This window comes from Plasmodium sp. gorilla clade G2 (genome assembly GCF_900097015.1).
Source record: "Plasmodium sp. gorilla clade G2 genome assembly, chromosome: 10".
Lineage (NCBI taxonomy): Eukaryota > Apicomplexa > Aconoidasida > Haemosporida > Plasmodiidae > Plasmodium > Plasmodium adleri (nom. inval.).
This window is the reverse complement of record NC_041702.1, coordinates 1,264,714-1,284,425: the sequence shown is the minus strand read 5'-3', so window position 1 is coordinate 1,284,425 and position 19,712 is coordinate 1,264,714. Positions and strand designations below refer to the sequence as shown.

The 19,712-nt window shown below is 22.0% G+C and overlaps 5 protein-coding genes across 5 annotated transcripts; 1 reads left to right on the top strand and 4 right to left on the bottom strand.

The window, feature by feature from the left end:
* Window positions 1-538: 538 nt before the first annotated feature.
* Window positions 539-3,976, bottom strand: PADL01_1033700 (glutamate-rich protein, putative; the record flags this gene model as incomplete). Its single annotated transcript, XM_028682417.1, has 1 exon — window positions 539-3,976. One exon carries the CDS (start codon window positions 3,974-3,976, stop codon window positions 539-541), a length of 3,438 nt encoding a protein of 1,145 aa, XP_028538697.1.
* Window positions 3,977-6,417: 2,441 nt separating this feature from the next.
* Window positions 6,418-7,929, bottom strand: PADL01_1033600 (S-antigen; the record flags this gene model as incomplete). Its single annotated transcript, XM_028682416.1, has 1 exon — window positions 6,418-7,929. The coding sequence occupies one exon, from the start codon at window positions 7,927-7,929 to the stop codon at window positions 6,418-6,420; it is 1,512 nt and encodes a 503-aa protein (XP_028538696.1).
* A 1,726-nt stretch (window positions 7,930-9,655) lies between these two features.
* Window positions 9,656-11,371, bottom strand: PADL01_1033500 (probable protein, unknown function; the record flags this gene model as incomplete). The annotated part of the gene is made up of 1 exon (XM_028682415.1): window positions 9,656-11,371. The coding sequence occupies one exon, from the start codon at window positions 11,369-11,371 to the stop codon at window positions 9,656-9,658; it is 1,716 nt and encodes a 571-aa protein (XP_028538695.1).
* Window positions 11,372-13,034: 1,663 nt separating this feature from the next.
* Window positions 13,035-15,899, top strand: PADL01_1033400 (U2 snRNA/tRNA pseudouridine synthase,putative; the record flags this gene model as incomplete). The annotated part of the gene is made up of 1 exon (XM_028682413.1): window positions 13,035-15,899. One exon carries the CDS (start codon window positions 13,035-13,037, stop codon window positions 15,897-15,899), a length of 2,865 nt encoding a protein of 954 aa, XP_028538694.1.
* A 534-nt stretch (window positions 15,900-16,433) lies between these two features.
* PADL01_1033300 (methionine--tRNA ligase) lies at window positions 16,434-19,112 on the bottom strand (the record flags this gene model as incomplete). The annotated part of the gene is made up of 1 exon (XM_028682412.1): window positions 16,434-19,112. The coding sequence occupies one exon, from the start codon at window positions 19,110-19,112 to the stop codon at window positions 16,434-16,436; it is 2,679 nt and encodes an 892-aa protein (XP_028538693.1).
* Between the last annotated feature and the right edge of the window lie 600 nt (window positions 19,113-19,712).

Below are 19,712 nucleotides of genomic sequence, written 5' to 3'. Positions count from 1 at the left end.
ATATTAAAATAGTCTACTAAAACTACATAATAAAAAAAATTTAAATAAATATAAATGATTTTATTTTATAATTTTTTTTTTTTTTTTTTTTTTTTTTTTTTTTTTTTTTTTTTATGTTTAATATATTATAAAATATAAATTATGGAACTTTAAACACTTTGGTTATTATCCTATATAAATATTTTTATAAAAAAAAAAAATAATTTTTACAACTTTTATTTATTTACGGAAGGGTAAAAAATTTTGTATATAAAAGTAATAATTCTTTTTATATACTCAAAAATATATAGTGGATAAATGTGTAAATTATAAAAAAAATATATATATTTTTTTTTCTCCAACATTATATATATATATATATATATTTACATGTAATAACCTGACTAATTTATTTTTCCTTAAAAGTAGTTTCACAAGAGAATTTTTATATTTTATATATTTTTGAAGAAAAAAAAAATTATATATGATTTCATATAATTTGCCAACTAAATAATTAAATTTTTTTTTTTTTTTTTTTTTTTTTTTTTTTGTTAATTATTTAAATGTTTTGGAAAAATATTACTATATCTTTTGCTATTCCTTTTATAGTACTTACAACTTGAATAACACCATCATATGCATTGATCATAACACTTACAATAGTTTGAGATACTTTTTTGAATTTTTTTGTAGATATATATGTTATAAAAGATGATTTGTTTTTGTTTTTATTTGATGAATCCTTTTCATCATCTTTTCTTGATAATCCTTCAAAATCTATATTATCATCATCATCCTCTTCATCATTGTCATCATCTTGTATACTTTCTTCTATATGTTTTGAATGATCTACTACTGGTGTTTCCTTTTTATTTGATTCATTTTCTTGTACTATTTTAATTTGAACAATATCTGGTTTAGTAGATTCACCTCCAGATGGTTTAGGAGCAACTTTTTCATTTTCATTTAATGTAGGTTCAACGGGTTCTTGTGAAATTGCCTTTTCTTCAACAACACTAAGTTCATTATTTTTTTCTTGTGGTTTTATAGATTCAATATTTTCATTGTTATTTGATTGTGATGGTACTTCAATTTCAAATTTTTCTGGAACAACTTCTTCAAACTCTACCATTTCATGTTGTTCATTTTTATTTTTATCTTCTTCTGGATGTAATTTTTCGACTTCTACTATTTCATTTTGTACATTTCCATTTTTACCATGTTCATTATTTTCTTGAACTTCTTTATCTTTATTTGGTTCAGGAAAAACTTCGTCAATTTCAAGAACTTCTGGATTAGTTACTGCATTTTCATGTGGCTCTGAAGGAATTTTTTCAACTTCTAATATTTCTGAATCAACAGTGTTATGTTCTAAATCCAATTGTTCAGTTTGAACCTCTTCAAATTCATCCTCATCTACTGGAATGTCTTCAAATTCATGTTCAGGTTCTATTTTTTCAATTTCTATTATTTCAGGATGAAGTACTTCACTTTCATCTTTTTTCAAGGGTGTTTCTTCGACTGATTCTTGTGGATTATGTTCTTCTTCAACAACTTCAGATACATTTGCTTTTTCTTCTACTTCAGGATCAACATTTCCATGTTTATTTTCTTCTGAAGGAACTTTTTCAATTTTGACAAATGTTGGTTCAACTGGTTCTTGTGGACTTGGTTGTGAGTTAACAACATTAGGTTCAATTATTTGAAGGTCTACAATTTTAGGTTCAAAATCCACCTTTTCGAATTCCTCAAATGGTTTTGAAGGAACTGGTACAGCTTCGTTTTCAGCTGGTTCCTTATTACTTTGTTCAGATACAATTTGGACATGTTCAGCTGGTTCGTTATTACTTTGTTCCGATACAATTTCTACATGTTCAGCTGGTTCAGATACACTTTTTTCTGATTCAATAAATTCGTTTTCATTTAATTCAGAGTCATTTTTTTCAGATGAAAATTCTTCATGACGAACTCCTTCAAAAGCACCTTCTCCATTATCAACTAATTTACTTTCAACTGATTCTTGATTATTTTGTTCAGGTACAATTTCTTCCTGATGAGCTTCTTCATTACTACTTTCTTCATTTTCAGATTCTTCAGGTTTGCTTTCTTCAGATACAACTTCTTCATGTTCAGCAGGTTCAGATACACTTTTGTCAGATTCAACAAATTCATTTTCATTTAGTTCAGCGTTACCTTCTTCAGATGAAAATTCATGATGAGCTTCTTCAAAAACATCTTCATTATCAACTAATTTACTTTCACCTGATTCTTGATTATTTTGTTCAGGTAAAATTTCTTCCTGATGAACTTCTTCATGATTTTTTCCTTCATTTTCAGCTGGTTCAGGTTCGCCTTTTTCCGATTCAACAAATTCATTTTCATTTAATTCAGAATCATTTTTTTCTGCCGAAAATTCATGACGAGCTCCTTCAAAAGCACCTTCTCCATTATCAACTAATTTACTTTCACCTGATTCTTGATTATTTTGTTCATTTAAAATTTCTTCCTCATGAATTTCTTCATGATTATTTTCTTCTTTTTCAGCTGGTTCAGGGTTGCTTTCTTCAGATACAGATTCTTCATTTTCCACAGTTTCGTGGACACTTTTTTCAGATACAACTTCTTTATGTTCAGATTCACTTGTTTCTACTTCAAACGATTCGTGATTTAAATGTTTAGGAGAAGATACATCAACTATTTTTTCTTCTTTTTCAACATTTTTAGGAAGAACAATTTCTAAATCTATATTCTTAGGTTCAAACGATTCAATATTAGGTTTCTCTTTAGTTTCTAATAGGTGATCATTTATGTTATTTTCTTGTAATACATTTACATTATGTTGTAATTCATCGATGTGTTCCTTTTGATTATCAAGTTTGTCTATTGTATTCTCTTTTGGTAGTACATGTTCATGCACATGATTTATTTCTGATTCATTTTGTTTTATATTTTCTAATGTATTCTGATTTGGTAAAATATCTTCATTTGTTGGTTCTTTTAAATCTACCGAAGATATATGATAATTTGATTTTTCTTCAACCTTTTGCTTTTCATTATGCAATTGTTCTTGATCATTTGATACTTGTTCAGGTTGATTTAATATTTGATCTATTGAATCATTTGGTACTGATAAATTTTCATGAACATGTGACTCATTTCCTATTTCTTCATCTTTTAAACGTTCTGAGTTATCATGTTCATGTAAATCCAATTGATCTTCTAATTTTTTTGAATTTATATTTAAAGTTTCATCAAATGACTGTGGTTTCGAATTTTCTTGATTAATATTTACAGAAACACTTTCATGAAATGTGTTTTTTTCATTATGATTGTCTACATTTTTATGCTCTTGTTTAGGAAAAGGTTCTGAATTTTCTTCACTATAATCATTATATATTTGTGTAGGAAGGGGCTCTAAAGGTTCCTCATTTTCTTCTTGTTGTAGGCCTTTATGTTTTTGATTAGGAAAAGGTTCTGTTGAAATTGTCTCATTTTCTAAATTATCTTGTGAAGAATTTTCAAGTAATTCTAAATCTGATGAGGTTTCAAAATGACTTTCTCTTTTATTTGATTTATTATCTCCTGAAATTATATCACTGGATTTATCTTTTGAATCATTATCATTTAAATCTTTATTATCTTCTGATGATTCAGGATTTAACTTAGAATGAATTTGACCTTTATTTTCTTGAATAAAAATAGTTTCTTTAGGGCTATCATCTATATGTAATCCACTATGACCATTTTCTGAAACAAGTGATTTTTCGCTTTGTTCTAAAACATCTTCAAAGTTTTTACTAAGTTCATCATTCGACCCTCTTATAATTTTACCTTTCTTATCTGATCGGAGGTTTATATTACTTACAACATTACCCCTTAATTTAGGACCAGAAATTCGTTTATTTCTATTGTCATTTGTGTTAGTCTTTCCACTTATTTCCAATATAAATAAATTAAGTGTAACTAAGTAAATGGTAATATGGAAAAGGTTTCTCATTTTGATATTTAAAAATGTTCAAAATGATATTACTATTATAATTGTTTAATGAAATAAGAAGAAAAGGAAAAATTATTAATTTGAAATTGTAAAGTATAAAGCGTCTTCAATAAATATTATATATATATGTATATCGTTTTTTTTATTTATTTATTTAACAAATTATACTATTCAAGAATTAACTTCCAAAAAAAAATATGTTAAGACAATTATGGAGAATTATATTCAAAATTTAAAAATGTATTTTTCTATTAAAACAGAAAATATTTAAAAATGTAAAGAATTCTTAAAAATGGTTAATATAATTTTTTACTGATTGGAACAAAATTTATATAAAATTCTACTAACAAGTTAATAACAAAAAAAAAAAATTAAATTAAAAATAAAAAATAAAATAAAAATATATAAAATAAACAAAAACAAAAAACAAATAAAAATTTAATTATTCATATTGTGGAAAAATAAAAAGGAAAATCGTTTTTCTATTATCACATAATGCACATATATTTCTTTTAAAAATAATAGTTGTGTCTTCCTTATTGTCCATATCTTAAGAAAATAAAAAATATTCGATTTTCCATTTATTTCCACAACTTTCTAAAGACAAAATAATATCATTCGACAACATTTTCCATATATAAATGTTTGAATTATAAATTAAATTTTTTTTTATGGAAAAACAGGAAAGATTAATTCTACAAAAAATATATATACATATAATATTTATATATATGATAGTTTAGTACATATAATATTATATAAATGCATACATATATATATATGGTATTTTCAAAATAATATATAAATATTATATATGAATATAAAAATATTTTTTATATTTATTATTATTATTTTTTTTTTAAAAGACAATTTATAAAAAAAAATATATATCGAATTGAGTATTTAAAAAAAAAAATAAAATAAATAAAAATATATTAATATATATTATGTAGATAAAACGTGTGCACATTTTTTTTTTTTTATTATTTTTTTCCCCCTCTTATCCTTTAAAAAAAAAAAAAATAAAATAAATATAATAATATGTTCAAGTGTTTATTTGAAAATTTTTTATATATACAGAATTCGATACATAAATATTTTTTTTTTTTTTTCCTGTCATATATTAGAATAATTTTTTAATAATAACATTTTATACTATAAAAGTTGTATAAAATAAAATTATTCATATTACCATATTGTTACTATGATTATTCAAATCATACTATATATATATGTATATAGCACCATTATATACATTTTTCATAAGTATTTAAAAACGCTCTTTTCAAAACTGGACAAATTAGGTTTTTATTTAGGAAAAGATAATATAATAAAACGGTGTCCTTTTTATTCTATTTTTGATATAATATTATGAATAGTTTTTCCATATATAATAATAAAAAGGATAAATTCATTCAGAATATGACATTTAAATATATATATTCATACATATTTCCCTTTGTGCCTCTAAGAATTGTTATTAATATAAAATTATACATAGCTCCACGGACTTTATTAATGTTATTCCAGCGACACTATATATATAATTATTCAATATTTATAATTAATTAAATTATACATTTATAATTATATAAAATATATTATAAATATATTTTATATTACTTTCCTTTTCTATTTTTTTTTCTCTATATTTAATAAAATATTTATATTTCGTCTCATTAATACATCTTACCAAATATAATATATTTTGTTTATGGCAGACTTGAATATTTTATATAATGAATATTCATTAAAATTAAAAACAAATATATAAATATGTTTTATCATTTATTATTATTATTATTTTTATGCTATTTTTTTAAACAAAATATCAATTAATAAAATTTTTATAAGTTTTAATTTATACAATATATTTGTTCTTAAATAAAAAAAAAAAAAAATTAAATACACATTCAATTATTACATTAATATATATTTATCTTTTCATAATATCAATATTAAATATGACCAAGATATCTTTATAATAAAAAAAAGAAAAAAACAAAACTTAAAAAAAAAGAAAAATATATATGTAGCACACATTCACATAATATATTTATAAAATTTCATCATTTTACATATATTATATAAATATAATTTAATATTTTTACAAATTAATATATATAAAATATATTTATTTTAATAATGCATAAACATATATATATATACCATTTTTTCTTTTAAATTACTGTACAAATTTTTAAGGCTAAGAAAAAAATACTAAAAAATTAACTCACAAGTATCTTTTTCTAAATATAGACAAAAGGAAAAATTATTTTTATATAAAATATTTTTCGTATATTATTATAAAAATAAAAATAATAAAAATTAATCTTTATCATTAATATATTAAATACATAAATAATTATTCTTTTTAATTAAAATGTCCACATATATCTTTACAAAAACATTTCCAATACAAATTGACATTAGTGAAGGAATCATATTTTAAATAAAAAATTTAATGCACCTTTTTTTGATTTATTGTTTTTATTATTTTTTTTGTTATTTTTAGCACCCTCTTGATCTTCTTTAGCTCCTTCTTGGTCCTCTTTGGCTCCTTCTTGGTCCTCTTTGGCTCCTTCTTGGTCTTCTTTGGCACCCTCTTGATCTTCTTTAGCTCCTTCTTGATCTTCTTTGGCACCCTCTTGGTCTTCCTTTGCACCCTCTTGATCTTCTTTGGCGCCTTCTTGGTCTTCTTTGGCACCCTCTTGGTCTTCCTTTGCACCTTCTTGATCTTCTTTAGCTCCTTCTTGGTCCTCTTTGGCTCCTTCTTGGTCTTCTTTGGCACCCTCTTGGTCTTCCTTTGCACCTTCTTGATCTTCTTTAGCTCCTTCTTGGTCCTCTTTGGCTCCTTCTTGGTCTTCCTTTGCACCCTCTTGATCTTCTTTGGCACCTTCTTGGTCTTCCTTTGCACCCTCTTGATCTTCTTTAGCTCCTTCTTGATCTTCTTTGGCACCCTCTTGGTCTTCCTTTGCACCCTCTTGATCTTCTTTAGCTCCTTCTTGGTCCTCTTTAGCTCCTTCTTGGTCCTCTTTGGCTCCTTCTTGGTCTTCTTTAGCTCCTTCTTGATCTTCTTTGGCACCTTCTTGATCTTCCTTTGCACCCTCTTGATCTTCTTTAGCTCCTTCTTGATCTTCTTTAGCACCCTCTTGGTCTTCTTTGGCACCCTCTTGATCTTCTTTAGCTCCTTCTTGGTCCTCTTTGGCACCCTCTTGATCTTCTTTAGCTCCTTCTTGGTCCTCTTTGGCACCCTCTTGATCTTCTTTAGCTCCTTCTTGATCTTCTTTGGCACCCTCTTGGTCTTCCTTTGCACCTTCTTGATCTTCTTTAGCTCCTTCTTGGTCCTCTTTGGCTCCTTCTTGGTCTTCTTTGGCACCCTCTTGATCTTCTTTAGCTCCTTCTTGATCTTCTTTGGCGCCTTCTTGGTCTTCTTTAGCACCCTCTTGGTCTTCTTTGGCACCCTCTTGATCTTCTTTAGCTCCTTCTTGGTCCTCTTTGGCACCTTCTTGGTCCTCTTTGGCTCCTTCTTGGTCTTCCTTTGCACCCTCTTGATCTTCTTTGGCACCTTCTTGGTCTTCCTTTGCACCCTCTTGATCTTCTTTGGCACCTTCTTGGTCTTCCTTTGCACCCTCTTGATCTTCTTTGGCACCTTCTTGGTCTTCTTTAGGGCCTTCGTCTTGACCTTCCATTAGTTCATTTTCTTGATCCTTATTCATTTCTTCACTATTTAAATCCTCTCCATCGTTATTTTCACCTTCTTTTTCTTTTTTTAAATCTTCATATTTTTGTCCTTTACTATTTTTTTCATTATATAATCCGTTTCTTAAATAATATTTTGTTCCATATATATCTGATAATTCCTGATGTGTATTTTTAAGTTTTCCATATGTTTTATATATATACAAATATAAAAAAAATAAATAAAATGTAAAAGACAAAATTCTATTCATTGTATTATGATATTTTAAGAAAAATTAAGAACAAAATTTAATAAATATGAAAATAAAAAGTTAAAATTTTTTAATCATACAAGAAAACGTTTAATTGTACTTATTTGTATTATAGAAAAATAAATATATGTATATATTTTTTTTTACAACAGAAATAATATTTTCTCTTTTAACTTTTATATTTTTATTTTTATTTTTTTTTTGCACATTTGTGCAAATTATGATTCAAAATGTTCCTATTTCCAAATAAATAATATACAATAAAATATATATATATATTGATTTACAACCAATTATGTGTAAGTAAATTTTTCAACTACAAAAAATAATAAATATATAAATATATGTATATTGAATTTATAAATGGAAAATATTACATTTTTCTGAATTACTTGTGTGCCATTTGTATGAAATAAAATTATGTATTTTTAAGATGTATCAAAAATGTATATAGTGCAATATATAAATATATTGTAGTTATTTATCATGCATATACAACTATTATTTATTTATTAATATTTATTTTTTTTAATTAATATATCATTCCTATTTACGACTTATGTGCATATTTTAAAATTAAATTAATTTATTTTTATAATTGAAATATTATTTATTATATATATATATTTTGACACAATTATTAGACATACTAAACAACATTTGTGAATTAATGTGAACACATTTTAATGTATAAATTTTAGAAAAAATAAAAGAACAAAATAAAATATTTTTACATATTATTATAAAAAAATGTTCATACTTGATATTATATTTATTATATATGGTACAAATGTTTTCAAATAAAAAATATATATATATATATATATATATATATATTTTTTTTGTATTAACACATTTAAAAATTATCTTTTATATATTCTATATAATATATAAAAAAAAGTTAGAACAAAATTTAATTATAATAAATAAAACTGGCATATAAAACATATACTTTTACAACTATATATACATTTATATAATGAAATATTATGTTTTACATGACACTATTTTTTCAAAAAAAATAAGGAATAATATAATGGAAGGCACATTTAATATCACACACATAATTATTCCCATAATTTAAATTAATATATATATTTATAAATATATCATTTACTATGATATTTTAAGTACCTTTAGAGTAAACATATTATTCAACAACCTTATTACCATATAAAGGAACTTGCATTTCCTTTTCTTATTTTTCTTTTCTTATATATCCATTAATAACTAATACATATATATATATATATTAATAATAGAAATTTATATTTTACTCGATATATAAAAAGTAAAAAATAGATTATTAAAATTATAGAATGCATCAAATATTGAAAATATATATTTATTATTATTTATTTTATTGTTTTGTGTGTATTCTATATTTATATATACATTAAAAAATTATTAAGAGAAATACAGAAAAAATAATTAAATACAAAAAAAAAAAAAAAAAAAATATATAAATAAAAACATCAGCGTTTGACTAATAAAGGTGAAATTTTCTTTTTGCATATTATATTAAATAATTATATAATATATAATTTTTTTTAAAAAATCATATATTTTTTATAATCTTATGTTATTTTAAGTGTTCATTATGTAAACACATTATTTTGTATTTATCATCATATATATATATATATATATATATATATATATTTATTTATTTATTAATATTTTTGAAAAAGATAAATCATATTTTTAACTAGTCCTTTTAATGTATCTATAACTTATTATCACTAAATAAATATATTATAGTTTTAAAAAAATTTTCAGCTTCTTTCTTAATATTATTATATTTTTCAAGGTGCATAACTGTATATTTAGTTGTTTTTATATCTTTTCTTATAATATTTTTTTCTACATTTTTATTTTTTTTTTCTATATCATGTATTTTGCTTTCATTTAACATTTTTTGGTGATCCAAATCTTCCTCTTCTTCAATATTTTCTTCATATTCCTCTTCAACTTCGTCTTCCGGTATTTCACCTTGAATCTCGTTTAATTGTTCAACATAATTTATATCTTCTTCTTCGTCTTCTTCTGTATCTTCATTCAAATTTTCATTTTCACTAAATATATTAGTTCCATCCCATGACTTCTTTTGTTTTAATTCTAAAGAATCATTTTCTTTAGAAATATTTGTTTCGGTAATTATAATAGGACCAAATACCCAATCTAATATATAATCATATAGATCATATACTTTTTCACTCTCTTTTTTCGTTCCCTTTAATATATTTTTTTTATATTTATTATAATTATTTTCTTCTTCTTTTACACCCTCCATTTTGGATACACTCTTTTCTTCCTCCATTGTAGGTATTGAAATATCTTTAAAATTATTTAAACCAATATTTTTCATGTTACTTTTTTTTTCATCAGAATGTCCATTCAAAATATAAATAGTTGATAAGGAGTAATCTTGACTATCATTTGTTTCATGTTCTGCTTTATTAACAAAACTGGAATCATCATTTTCATCATAAGTTACTTCCTCTGTTTCGTCACCATCATCAGATTCTGCATTTTTTTCAGGTCGCTCAACCTTATCCATTGTTATATCATGAAGACATTCCACACATTCTTGATTAAGTTCTTTTATTTTATCTGGTCTTGCTTTTTTTCTATCTTCTGTTGCTCCATGTACTCCATCATTTCCATCATTTCCATCATGCTGTCCCTCGTATGTTAATTGCAAAGATCCAGAATTACTTTCATGTCCATCCAAATGAGTACTATTATTATTGTCTACTTGTAGTGAATCACTTGATGACTCAGAAGGATCTTCATCTTCACTTACAACATCTATAGAAACATCTTTCTGATCACATTTAGAACTTGGAGGAGCATTAAGGGAAGTTATTTGTGAAGTTTCATGTTGCTCTATTATTCCATCATGATTAGAATAATCACTATGAGGATTATCACACTTAGGTGTAATTGGTATATCTCTTAAAAGTGTATTAGATCGTAAATCAAAAGAATTTTGATGATTTTCCTTTTCACCCACAAGTTCTTCAGGATAACGACATTCTATAATATTATCATCATCATCATAAGAATTATTTTCTTCAGTTCTTTCTTTTGTAATAGATGATTCATTTAATTTTTCATTATGTGTTTTATCTCGTATATCTAAATTTGTATCCATTTGTTCTTCACTTGGTAAGGTATTATCATTATCATTAATAGATGATTCATCACTATTTGAAGAATTTTTTTCCTTTGTTTCTTTTTCAGAAGCTTCACTTCCTTTTTTACCATTTTTCCTTTCACATGTATTGTTTTCTGCTTTTATATTAAAATTATCAATTCCTAAACGATGTCTTAAATTATGTTTATCTTCCTTCGTAATATCATTAGTCGACACATTGTTTTTAATTATACACAAATAATGGAAGAGAAGACAAAAAGTGATATTCCATATTTTGTTCATTTTATAAGTAACATTATTTAAAAATATATAATATGACAATTACAATCAAAAAAAAAAAAAAAAATAAACACAAAGACAAAAACAAAAATAAAGACTAAGACAAAAATTTTAATATTTATTTTTCTAAGATATTAGAAAAAATCAATTATATCATATTATATAATATATATATATATATATATATATATATATATATATATATTTAATTATTCATCTAATCACAAATAATAAATGGGAATTATATATTTTTTCTCCTTTTATATATTATAAAATTTAGAAAATATATTAAAATTAATTAAAAAAAAAAAAAAAAAAAAAGAAGGAAAAGAAAAGGATACTTATCATATGTTACTTTATTGCAATTATCTTAACTCAATTTTTAGAATAACATAAAAACTTACAAAAAAGAAAATATTTGAAGGGATATATAATATATTATATATATATATTTATTTAGTTATAAATATGTGTGCACAATTTATTTTATAATTACGAGAAAAATTAATATATTAAAAAAAAAAAAAAAAAAATTCATTTTATTTGAATATATATTTATTTATTTTTCTTATTTCAAAAAAAAAAAAAATTCTAATAATTTTATGAATAGTTCTAATAATATATATTTATATATTTCAAATTTCAAAGAAAAGCATATACCTAATATGTTGTATATATAAAACAAATGGAAAATACGATAATGATTTTTTTTCTTTGGTTATAATTTTTTATTTTATTCTTTAATTTATAAATAGAACTTAAGGGTTTAATGGTGTATTCAGTTATATTTATATTTTAAATATAAATATTTTTTTAACATTAATAAGAATTATTTAATAGACTTATAATTTTTAAGATGTTACAAAAATTTTTAAAATATATAAAAAAAAAATATATACTTTTACATATTATATTATATATATACATATATATATTTTATATACTTGATATGAAATATAATAAGAATGTGTTGTATAATATTTTGTGCCTTAGTGGTGAAATAAAACTTTCATAGTTAATTCAATAATTTTTTTTCATTTTTTAATGTTCTCTTCTATAATTAATATATAAATAAATAAATAAATATATATATTTATTTATTTTACCTATTTATTGATATGCTCAATGGTTAAAATGGACTATTCTCATTTATTCACATTTATTCACATTTATTCTCACTTATTATTCTTAAGTATTTTAAGCACAATAAGTATTATATAGAAGATTAAAAATGACATAAAATAAAATTATAAAAATATTTTATATATATAGGGGACTATAAAATGATATTTTATAAGTATGCATTTTATTGTTTGAAATCCTTCTCTTTTTTTCTTTTTAAAATAATATTACCATCTTTCAAATTGAAATAGTAAAAATAACAAGGTTACAAATAAATAAATACATATTATATATATATTATAAATTTTTCTCTCTTTTTTATTGTTGCCTTTTTTTACATAATAAATTAAAAATTATGTTCTATAAGATATGAAAAAAAAAAAAATAAAAAAAATCATTTTTAATTTTGTTCATTGAACTTTTATTTAATATATTAATATATATATTATAATTTATTTATATATTTTATTTTATTTTTATTTTATTTTATTTTATTTTTATTTTATTTTATTTTTTTTTTTTTTTTTGAATTGTATTTATATAAATGAATGTATCTTCTATAAAAAATCACGGAATTGATTATTTAATTCGAAAGGATGTTAATCAATTGGAAGGTATTTATGGGAAAATAAAAACAATTTATGAAGATTTTCATGTTCATGAAATAACAAAGAAAAATGAGATTCTTCATTTAAATAATGTTATAGATAAAAATATAATTAAAAATATTCTTGAAGAAAATGAGAAAAACGAAAATGCTAATATAATATATAATATTACAAATAAAGGGGAACATTTTGATATCCTTTCACATTATTTGAGTGAATATAATAAAAACGTGTTCTACCAGTTTTTAAATATCCTTTATGAAATCTATCAATTAAAAAATGAAAATGAGACACAACAAAATGTTATTGATCAAGATGATAATAAGGAATATAATGAAAAAAATGAAAAATGTAAAAATGATGAAAAAAAAAATGATATATTAAATGAACAAATTTGTAGTAACAAAAATAATTCAAGTATTCATACAATTCCATATTGTCTTCTAACAAATTTAGATGATATATTTTTTTGTGATATAAAAATTGACAACAATCATGATATTTATGACAATAAAAATGTAGAAGAGAAAAAAAAAATTATTAGAAAAAATATTCATAAAATTATAAAACAATATTATCCATTTTTATTAACAGAGACAAAAAATTTTAATAACATAGATCAAGTTATATCACATGGAAATATATTATTAAATCATAATATAATTGATAGCTTAAATCATATAAATACATCTTTTCTATCATCTAATAATAAAAATATAAATGCTATTCAGGTATATCCTTCATTAAATTGTCTTAAATGTATATTGCCTCCTTCAATTTTTAAAAAATTAAAAGGAACTTATAAAAAATCGCGTTTTAATAAAACGGAAGAAATGGAATATATTATAAATCAACATTTTGATAAGATAAACAAAAAAAAAAAATTAGATTATTCACAAGAAATAAGTGAATCATATATCAGTGATAATAATAATATAAAAACATATGATCATAATATGAAGGATAAAATAAATATTAGCACTTCTCATATTTATGATGATTCTATTAATATTACTCATGGGAAAAAAAGAAAACTAGATAATGATGAATATGAAAAAATAGAAATATTACATACAAAACATACAAATCAAAATGATAATATGAATTGTAATTTAAATGAAAAAAACTATAATGATATTAATAATGCATATAACCTCAAAAGTAATATTTGTGATAACAACCTAAATGATAATAACTTCTTAGATAATATCAATCATATAAAAAAAAAAAAAAGTGAACTCAAAAAAAAAAAAAAATATCTACATTTTAATTTATATAAAGAAAACAAAGATATATGTGAAATTCTAAACAAATTTAAAATGAATCTTTCCAAAAAAAATACAGATATATCATATTGTGGAATTAAAGATAAAAGAGCTATTACTGTTCAAAAGTTTTGTATACACAAAACAAACAAATATGATATATATAATTTAATAAGTAATCATTCGAATAAATGGTTTTATAATAATGTATATATATCAAATTTGGAATATAAAAAAAAAAAATTATCACTAGGTAATTTAAATGGTAACCATTTCAAAATTATTATCAGAGGTGTGCATAATAATGTAAAATCAAATTTTCATATTTTATCTGAAAATCTAAGAACAAAAGGATTTGTTAATTATTATGGTCACCAAAGATTTGGAACAAAACAAATAAAAAATTATCAAATTGGTATATCTATTTTAAAAAAGAATTATAAAGAATCTCTTTCTTATGTTATTCAAAATACGGAGTTGAAAGAGGAAGATAAAGAAAATTTAATTACCTATATAAATAATCTAACTGATCAGTCGATTTACCAAAATGGGATAGAAGAAAAAAAAAACAAATACCCCAATGAACATAATAAAAATGAAAATTCAATTAAAAAAAATGATAAATCAAAAGATCATCATAATACTTCTGCACCACAAGAAATTATAAATATTATCAATTCTATTTCTAGTAATTCCTATGTAGAAAAAACTATATTAAATTCAATAAAAAATAGTAACAATTTAAAAAACGCATTTATGAATTTACCTAAAGATATATTCTCACTTTTCATTCATGCAATACAAAGTATTGTATTTAATCTAATGGTTAATATAAGAATGAAAAAATTTGGATTTCAAATAGCTTTAGGAGATTTAGTTGAAATATATGAACATCATTCAGAAGATTCAAGTCTAGATGAATCAAGTGATGATAATACCAGCGATAATATAAATAATGATAATATAATATTATATCAAAGTAAAATTATTCCAATTACAGAAAATAATATTTCTTTATATAATATATATGATGTTGTCTTACCTTTACCAGGAGATAAAAATACATTACTTCCTCCTAACTTGAAAGAAGAATATATAAATGTATTACAAACAATTGATTTAACATTAGAAGATTTTAAGTCTGAAAAACATTTTTTCAATGCATCAGGATGCTATAGAAAAATTGTTGTAAAACCATATAATTTCAAATCCATTTTTATAAAAAATGAATTAAATGATTTAAATAAAATACCAATAATTAAAAGTGATCTATATAAACTTAAAAATGAGCACAAAGAAAATAATATATCCATAGAGCAAGAATTACCAAATAAGAAAAACCAAGATACTTTACAAATTATAACAGAAGAACAAAATGTGGAGGAAGAATTAATTTATGTATCTAACGAACAATATCATGAATATTTAATTAAAGAAATACCTGATTATCAAACAAAATCTTCAATATATTTGACATGCTCCCTACCAAAATCATCATATATAACTGTAGCACTTATGGAGGTATTAAAAAATTAACATTATCAAAAAATTTATATAATTGAAAATAAGTACTAACAAATGGATGTTTCATATGTACATATATATATATATATATATATATATATTTATATTTATATGTTTATTATTTTTTTTTGTTAATATTATTTAATGAAAATATAAAATTTTTATATTTCAAGTGTGTATATGTTCTTATGATGTAACAGTTTTATTTATTTGTATATTCATTTATTTATTGCTTTTACACATATCTAACAATAATATAATATATTGTAATATATTATATTTTAATTAAATAATAAGAAGAAAAAAAACTTAAATAAACGAATATAAATAAGGGTGTCAAAATGGACAAATTATTACGTTCATTATAAATATATAAACATAACACATAAACACAAATATAAATACAAATATATAAATACAAATATATAAATATATATATACATATATATTGACAATATCTTATTTAAACATATACACGTATACATATATATAAAAATATATATATATGTACTGAATTTATTTATTTTATTTTATTTCATTTTTATTTTAAAAAAAAGTGAGGGAACCATTGGCTTGAGTTGAATGATAAACCTGCTTATCTTCATTAGAAGCAAAAACCAAAGGAATGTTCTTCTCAAAAAAACACTTATTATTTATAACAGATATATCCAATGAAGCTACTTCTTTTTTGGTTAAATTATCTCTTTGCTTAACAAGTGTTTTGTAATCTTTTGCTTGAATTAACGTTCCTGTGGGAATTCTTTCTTCTATTGGAAATGTAAATATTTCTTTACGTACATGTGGTATTATTGCATTAACGGTTATATTATTAATGGTAAGTGGTTTAACATTCAAAATTGCAACAGTTAATAAATTAACAAGTTTGTTATTATTATTATTATTATTATTATATGGTAGATTAAGAACAGCTGTTATTTTTTCATTATCTACCTCTATATCACATATTGTTGTATTATGTGAAGACTCAGTGTTAATTATATCAACAATTTTACATACCCTCATAATTACCTTTTGCATTTTAATTTTAGCTGATTCTACTTCAAATTTTTTAAATAAAATATTATCATTATTTATTACAACTCCTTCAGTTAAATTGTTAAGCCAAGGAGACAAATCTGCAATTACCCTTTTGGGTGTATTTAATTTTTCAAAAATTTTATGAGATAGAGAGGGTACAAAAATATCCAAATAATGTGCTATAAAATATATAGCCTCCAACATAATCCTAATAATATGTAACTTTTTATTTTTCATATCATCTTTATATTTCCATGGTGCCATATCTGTTAAGAATTTATTTAAATCTTTACAAACTTGAACACTTTTCTCACAACATTTTTGAACACAAAAGGTTTTCATATGATATTCTACTCTATTAATAAAATGTAAAACATCAATAGGTAAATGTATTTCGTACTCTGGAAAGAATCCAGGTATTTTAGATTCATTAGATAATTGACATAAGGATAAAGTCCTTTGAATTAAATTTCCTATTGTATCAGCTAAATCAGAATTACACATATCTACTAAATTATCAACATCAAATCTTGTGTCACATCCTCTTTTAGTTTCTTTAATAACATGATATCTAAATGCATCAGCTCCATATTTATCAATGATTTCTAATGGATCTATTACATTTCCTAAAGATTTGGACATTTTCTTTCCATCTGCAGCTAATACAAATCCATGTGAAAATACACTTTTTGATAAAGGTATATTAGCTGATAATAATATGGTTGGAAATATAACTGTATGAAACCATGTTATATCTTTACCTATAATATGTACATTTGCTGGCCAATATTTTTTCTTTTCATCATCAATAAAACAATTTGAATAATAATTTATTAAAGCATCCATCCACACATACATTACATGTTTAGGATCACTAGGTACTTGAATACCCCATGTAAATTTTGTACGACTACATGATAAATCAGCTAAAGGTTCCTTAAGCCTTTGTAATATTTCATTTCTTTTTTGTTCAGGTTGAATATAATCAGGATTAGATTGTATATAATCTATTAATTTATCCTGATATTTTGACATTTTAAAAAAATATGATGGCTCTTTCATTTTTTCTAATTTTATATTATTTAATGGATCAATATAATTCATTAATTTTGCTTCATTTTCTGGTATATACGTCTCTTCTCTAACATTATACCATCCTTCATACTCACCTAAATAAATATCACCATTCTTTTCACATTTTTCCCATACCTCTTGAGCAATCTTTTTGTGTAAATCTCTCGTTGTCCTAACGTAATAATCATTCTGTACATATAACAATTTATTCAAGTTTTGAAATTTTAATACATTCTTATCACATAATTCTTGAGGTGTCAAGTTGTTTTTTGCAGCCTGGTTAGCTATTTTTAGGCCATGTTCATCTGCACCTGTTGTAAAAAAGGTATCTCGTCCGATAATTTTATGATATCTAGCAATTGCATCTGCTAATACTATTTCATATGCGTGTCCTATATGTGGATCACCATTCACATAATTAATAGCTGTTGTTATATAAAACGTTTCATTTTTTAAATATTCATTAACATTCTTATCATGGATTTTAGATATAAATACACTATATATATTTTTATATTTATATATTTCTTCTACATTCTTTATTACTTTTTGTATTTCTTCTAAATTATTAATCTTTTCAATATATTCATTTATATGAACCCAACTCTCTTTACATATTTCTATACATGAATGTTTTAACGATGTATATACAAATACATCAGCTAAACTTAATTTGTTCTCAACATTTTCATCATCACTGTTAATAAAACATTTATTCTTATTTTTATTTTCACTTAAATATAATTCTAATTCATCTAAACTTTCTATTATATTCTTCTTATTTAACACTTCTATGTGTTTCTCTAAAAGATCACTCCATTCTAACCAACCTAAATAATAACTAAGATTCTCATCAAATGATTTCTTACTTTTATTTCGTAAACGATGAAATAAAAAACATATAGCTTTAGTTGAACTCACATATTTATTATCATATATTAATAATGGCTTCTTATTAATTATTAAACTTTTCTCAATATCAAATGTTCTAGTAAATAAAAAGTCTTCACTAAGTTCTACATTAAAACTATATATATGAGCAGCAAGCATACATTTTACTGTATTCAAAAAAAACTTGTGAGGATATAAAATCATACTTAACGGCTTCATCATAAAATATGTATGTTACATATACATATATACATATATATATATATATTTATTTATTTTATCTTTTTTATTTTTTTTTTTCTCCTTAATATTATTATTTATATTTTCTTAAGATATATATAATATTAAGAAGAAAAAAATAATAAAATAAAGAAAAATGAAAAAAAAACAATTTTTTGAAACGATATTTTTTTTTTATATAATAGTGGTAAAAAAAATAAAAAAAAAATTTGTGTTAAATAAAATAATAATAATTATATCCGATTTTCAAACCTTGCAAAAAAAAAAAAAAAAAAAAAAAAAAAAAAAATTCAAATAAAAAAAAAAATGAAATGAAATAATATCATATGAAAACTATACATATATATAATACTAGAAATATTTATATATATGTATACTTTTATTATTATGCATATAAATATATTATATTTTTATGTATGCAAGAAATACATGGTTTCATATATTTATATATATATAATAAATCCTGTATTATGAATATATTAATATTATAGAAATATTAAAATAATAGTATATATATATGTTTTTTTATTTAATTATAATATTATTATAAAAAAAGTATGTTTTAAAAATACTGAATTCTTT